Source organism: Delphinus delphis, chromosome X (genome assembly GCF_949987515.2).
Source record: "Delphinus delphis chromosome X, mDelDel1.2, whole genome shotgun sequence".
NCBI lineage: Eukaryota > Metazoa > Chordata > Mammalia > Artiodactyla > Delphinidae > Delphinus > Delphinus delphis.
The window spans coordinates 63,416,502-63,422,882 of record NC_082704.1 but is presented as its reverse complement, the minus strand read 5'-3'; the positions used below and the strand labels follow the sequence as shown (position 1 = coordinate 63,422,882).

The 6,381-nt window shown below is 36.8% G+C and overlaps 1 protein-coding gene across 1 annotated transcript; it reads left to right on the top strand.

Moving 5' to 3' along the window:
• The first annotated feature begins 945 nt into the window (after positions 1-945).
• COX7B (cytochrome c oxidase subunit 7B) lies at positions 946-5,296 on the top strand. The gene is made up of 3 exons (XM_060002273.1): positions 946-1,105; positions 3,686-3,810; positions 5,095-5,296. The coding sequence occupies exons 1-3, from the start codon at positions 1,066-1,068 to the stop codon at positions 5,170-5,172; spliced, it is 243 nt and encodes an 80-aa protein (XP_059858256.1). The 5' UTR covers positions 946-1,065; the 3' UTR covers positions 5,173-5,296.
• The last annotated feature ends 1,085 nt before the right edge of the window (positions 5,297-6,381 follow it).

Genomic DNA, 6,381 nt, shown 5'->3' with positions numbered 1-6,381 from the left:
GAAGCTAACACACCATTGTGGAGCAATTATACTCCAATAAAGATGTTTAAAAAAAAGACATAATTAAATTCAATACAGGGAACTGGATTGAATTCTGGATAGAGATATTGGGGTAATTGGTGAAATTGGAATATGAGCTGTACTGTCTCAATATTAAAATTTCTGAATTTAATAACTGTACTGTGGTTATGTAAGAGAATAGCTTACTCTTAGGAAATGAACCCTGAAGTATTAACAGGTAAAAACACATGACGTATGCAAGTTATTCTCAAATGGTTCAGAAAAAAAGAGATGCATTTATATATACATCTTTTATGTACATGTATTTAATCACACACACAAAGAAAACATGTGGCAAAATATTACCAAGTGGTGTACCTTGGTAATGGGTGTACAGGAAGTCTCCCTCCCCCAATATTTTATTATGAAAATATCCAAATATACAAAGTGAAAGAATTGTACTCAACACACACCGCCAAGATTCTACAATCAACAATTTGTTAAATTTGCTTTATCACATATTTATCTACATATTAATAATTCTTTTTACTGTTCTTGCAAGTTTCCTCATAACTTGAAATCATTTCAAAATTAAAAGTTAAACGAATTAGTAGGTAGTAATAGGAAAAAAATTAAAGAAATGAAGGAAGTTTGGAGGGAACAGAAAGTACTGCTAGTGTGGAGCGAGATACAAGCTCAGTCCTCTAAAACACTATCTTGAAGCTGGTGCCTTTGATGTCTCAGTCTGAGATCAATGTCTCAGCTCTCCTCTATAGATCCCTAAACCTGGCTTCGAGGCCAGGGATTCTCTCATTGTTACGTAAATATCTTGGTATGTCATTTACAAAGTGTAAAACTTCGTTTCCCACAAGGCGTTTATCCTTCCGTGCTGTAAAGAGGACAAATTCTATAGGTTTTTTACAGGTCTCGCGAGATTCATCAAATCTCTTTAACGAGCTCAGCAGGAAGCCATTTTGTTTCTCAGGGCGCTTTGCAAGGGTACTAGAGGTGAAATTGCAAGAAGTCAGCAGCTGCAGTTGCCGCCGTTCTGTCTTCAGCTTCACGATGTTTCCCTTGGCCAAAAACGCACTAAGTCGTCTCGGAGGTGAGCAAAAATTGTGAGCACATCTTTTCCAACTGCCTTTATCCGTTGTCTTCGTGGTCTTTCGTGCCCCTTCCTTCCATGTGCATCTCGACTTTATTATTCTAAATGCTCTGTCTCCTACTTCACCCCAAGTAATTGGGAAAATGTCCTTAGCATTAGCCTAATCGCTCAGCGTTTCTGTTTGGGTTCCCAGCTCTCTTTTGTTACTGGAGTCATAACCCAGCTCTGCTTTTTTTTTTTTTTTTTTTTTTTTTTTCCGGTAGCCTACGATTTCAAGGGAGACACCTGGTGAACACTTCTCGTTCCTTAAGTAATTCCGTAAACTTTAGCTTTGGGGACAAGTTTACCCGCAAATGGAAGAGCCTCTTCTCCAATTCTTGGTTTCATTGCAGGGAGACAACCTAAATGGTAGCACTGCAGCTTTTATGTTATTTGTGGATTATTAACTAAATAATTGTGGTCATTTTTTTCTTACCTAAAAGTTAGGCAGGTACAGGGAAATTTTGAGACCAGCATTATGTACTGAGAATGCACTAGATTGGAGAGATAAAAGTCATTTCCATACTTGATTTGCACTGAAGGTGACCTTGAGTAACGTGAGCAGTTTTACAATGAAAGTGACCTTAAACAACTACCATTTTGCTTCTTTAGCCATCTTTTTATTTTCTGTTTATGGAGTCATTAGAAGTATTACTAGATTGTGTTCTAAACGCTCAAGCACCTTTGACAATAACCAAAAAATAGTTGTCTGACCGGTTTTTCATATTCCAAAAGCCACATCTATTATCTCTTTCACTTTGGGCAAATGATTTAACCTCTCTCAACTTCATTTTCCTCCTTTGTAAAATAGAGGCTTAGTAAATAATACCTACCTCATAGAGTTGTTGAGGATTATATGAGATTACCAATAGGTGGTAACTGAACCATTTCTTGTCACAGAGAAGAGGTCCAAAGAAATCCACTTGGGTGACCTGAGTGTTGAGGTCATGAGGTGTTCCAGAATTGCTTGCTTGGTAATCTTATTTTCTTTGCTTTTTGAGCAGGTAGGGCCTTGTACCTCAGGAAAGGGGTTTGGGGGTTGTTATTTTCAATGTGGAATTCACATGCTCACTTTTTAACTGCTCTAGAGCAGATTATATTGGGAAATGTTTGTAAATTTGCTCATCCCAAGTGTGACTAAAGGTGAAAAAAAACTAAGGCACTTAAGCGAAGAAACCATTAAATGGTCAAATAACTATCCTGAAATAACCCATTGTATCACATTATATCAAATAACCCATTGTATCACATAACCCATTATATTCATAAGTGCTAGTGAATGGGCAACATTGCTGTTTATTTAATACGTTTTTCATTACATACCTTTTGAGGCTCTAAAACAATAAGGACCTGCTACTTAGATTGGAGAGGAAGAAAAAAGCAGCTGGAAATATGCATTTTCCAGTCTTGGCTCTTTCCCAAGCCCCCCAAGTACCTCCAGAGGCAGTTTGAAACTCTTTCTACTAAAATAGCAGTAATAGCAAAGCTTTCATGTTGTCATTCTGCTCAACAGCTTTTACCTCTACCAAAAAAGTGGCCCTCCATGAACCTTTCTAGTTTTACCTCCTGTTACTAATTTATTTACCTTATCCTTCAAACGTAATTTGTTTTCTAGGACACTGGGTTTTCTGTCTCTGCTTTTTTCAGATTTGCCTTTCCCATGCCTATATAACCAAATCCTACCTGCTATTCAAAGTGCTTAGCTAACATTCTGCTTCCTTGTATTATAGTGGTTTGTGTCTTTGTATCTAATAGCCTGGCTACATAACCAAATCCTACCTGCTATTCAAAGTGCTTAGGTAACATTGTACTTCCTTTTATTATAATGGTTTGTGTCTTTGTATCTAATAGCCTCCCCTAGAGTGGAAGTTACCCAAGAACAGGGTCTGTGTCTTACACATTTCCATATACCCCATTTCTTTTAGCATGGTGCTATATTCATTAGTCACTTTTTTAAAAAGTCAAGATTACTCTAGTTTTTGGAGGTTTTGGGGTAATTTTAAGGTCATAAACATTTAGCGTGCTTTAATGATTTTGAGTTTATTTACCCCTTTATGTTGTAAGTTGTTGAGCACTGCTGAGTAAACTTTAGTGAAATTCAAAGTCATAAATACTCAAATTAATGAAGTAGGAGCTAAGTTCAGAGGTTATACAAATACCAATTTGTCATGGATGTTACTGACATCACTTTTTCTTGGTTTTTCCCCTCAACATTTTATTGTGGAAAGTTCCAGACATATCGAAAAGTTGGAAGAATTGTATAATGAATACCCACATACCCACCACATAGATTCTACAACTAACATTTTGCTGTATTTGTTATATCACATATTTATCCATCTGTCAATCTTATTTGTGAAGCATTTCAAAGTATGCTACTTTGCTTTTAGCTGCAATATGTTTTAACATTTTATTATACTGCGTAATACTGTAGAATTAACTTCCTTGGCTTTTGTGAGTGGCAATATCAATTACACATGTTCTCTTTTCCTGATAATTGATAGATATGCTCCCGTATTCTCTTTTCTTTCCCCCTTTAAGTTCGAAGCATTCCGCAAACAATGGCAAGGCAGAGCCACCAGAAGCGGGCACCTGATTTCCATGACAAATATGGTAATGCTGTATTAGCAAGTGGAGCCACTTTCTGTGTTGCTGTATGGGCATATGTAAGTACTGTTGATTGATAACCTGTTTTAGATGTTTTTTATTCCCATTTATCTCATGTATTCAAAATGTTTTCACACAGTATACATTTCTAGTTAGGAGGGGCTTTAGAGATTTTCTAACGTAATTACCCACCTAGTGCAGGAATTTCTTCCTCAACATTGAGCATTCATCCGTCATCTGTTCTTAACATTTCCAATGACAAGTTGCTTAGTGGATCAAAAGGCAGTCTTTTCCATATTGTGTAGCTGGTTGAAAAGATCTTATGTTGAGTTAAAATCTGCCTCCTTCATATTTTACCCATCATTTCATTGCAATACAGAAATTCTGATCACATTTCCATGTATCAGCTGTTAGATATTAGAAGATTCCTATCATGTCTCCTGGATCTTCTCTTTCATATTAAACATTCTTAGTTCTGTTGATCATTTTTTTGTTATATGATTTCCAGGGTTTCACCATCTTGGTCACCTTTCTTTGCTTAATCAACCTTTCTTCTATAGAAGAACTGAGTACAGCATTTCTGATGGATGACATATAAAGTGACTTGCTTTTAATATTTTAGTTTTTTACATCTTCATTTACCAATCTACTTACCAGTCACTGTACTTGCTGGTTAAAAATAGGAGTCTTGAAGTTATAATAAATATATAAACTGATTTTAAAAGATATGAAACAACCCTTGCCTTAATAATCAAAGACTTTATTAATAGGCCTTTTTCATTCTTATTTTGATCTTCCTGAAATCAGATATATTATTAAAATAAGTGTGTGTACTTAATTGGAAGAGTAAACAGATGTTGAACAAATGTGTGATCGGGGGCACTTTTGGAAGTGAAGTGCTACTTGAAGAAGGGATATTATAAAAGTTCTCTTTGGCAGTATTTAGGTAGTCGTGGTTGAGTGCAACAATGTTTTTGAGGATGTAGTATAGAAATGTGATATACAAATTTGAATTAATTAAATGAAATTTAAAATGTAGTTGCTGAGTCACACTAGCTACATCTTAGTTGCTCAATAGCTGTATGTAGCTAGTGGCTAACTGTATTAGACAGTGCAGATACAGAACATTTCCTTCATCTCTGGAAGTTCTACTGAACAGCACTGCTCTAGAGAATTAGGACAGCAATTAGGTTTGGCCTACCTGGAGGGCACTGTATCCCAGGTGACTTTCTGTGTGTTTTTAACCTATAGTGCAGAATACCTTTGCCACTTTAGGAAATACTCTCCAAGGGAGAGTGGGCTCTGGTTTAAACATATAACTGACAGCATTTTAATTCTTACAGACAGCAACACAAATTGGAATAGAATGGAACCTGTCCCCTGTTGGCAGAGTCACCCCAAAGGAATGGAGAGAACAGTGATCATCCCAGCTCGTTTAATACTGAATTGTTTCAAAATCAACTCATAATTGATGCCAAGTAAAAGCATTATGTACCCATTAAAATATGGCGTGATTGAAGAAATAAAGTACATTTGAAAACCTCATTGTAGGTTTGTTTGTTTCTTTTGTAAATGAAACCAAGCTTGATCATTTTTATTTATTTAACCTTTGTGTTAATATTAAAGTCAAAACACTGTACAACTCTTGAATAGCTTTTCTCTATTAGGTAGTGTGAAAGGAAAGTTTGGCTGTCACCTAGGAGTCAACTTTATAATAGGCTGAAATTACAGTTAATGAATAACTGATAACAGAGTTATTTTAGGGCATCTATGAGTTTAAAATTTGGTGTCCATATCTTGGTTATACCTACTACTTTCAGCCTCTCATATATGTTTGTATTTAGAATTGGCGTTAAGTCCTTTGTACTCCTGCCAAGAGAACTTAGGGTGTCACCAGACCCATAGGAAGAGTGGTCCTATCAAATGAACTCCTAGGATGTCTGAAGACTAGCTAGCTCCTTGGCTCCCTTGGTACATTTATCTTAGAGCTCTATTTTTTTTTTTTTTTTTTTTTTTTTTTGCCGTACACGAGCCTCTCACTGTTGTGGCCTCTCCCGCTGCGGAGCACAGGCTCTGGACGCGCAGGCTCAGCAGCCATGGCTCACGGGCCTAGCCACTCTGCGGCATGTGGGATCTTCCCGGACCGGGGCACGAACCCGTGTCCCCTGCATCGGCAGGCGGACTCTCAACCACTGCGCCACCAGGGAAGCCCGAGCTCTATATTTTTCAGCATATTTATTTGAGATGTTTATGAGGTTATTAAAGAAAGGATCTGTTTTACTTATCTAACTACTAGTGACCTCTGCTGTTGGCTTTCTGTAACTATACCAGTTTTTGGATTGGTGGATTATCCTGAATTCACTATGACATTGGATTTTATGTGTAAGATATTAACTGAAGAAAACACAGTATCTACACCATGTGCTTCTTTATTTCCTCAGCCAAAGGCTCTGAAGTAAGCCTCAAGTAGTGGCTTTTTAATAGTGCTCAAGCAGAAAATGAAATTTCAGTTGAGTAACCTATCTATATTGGCTAAATTTGAGATTTCTAAAATTCACTTACCTGATACTGTAGGTTATCAGGTAAGTGGCTTTTAGGACTCTCCAAATTTTCCTGATGTAGATAAGGAT

Excerpts from the sequence above, each read along its gene's own strand:
- COX7B (XM_060002273.1), top strand. The coding sequence starts at position 1,066 with ATGTTTCCCTTGGCCAAAAACGCACTAAGTCGTCTCGGAG. Across the intron at positions 1,106-3,685 it reads CGCACTAAGTCGTCTCGGAG|TTCGAAGCATTCCGCAAACA; the intron begins GTGAGCAAAAAT and ends TCCCCCTTTAAG. Across the intron at positions 3,811-5,094 it reads GTGTTGCTGTATGGGCATAT|ACAGCAACACAAATTGGAAT; the intron begins GTAAGTACTGTT and ends TAATTCTTACAG.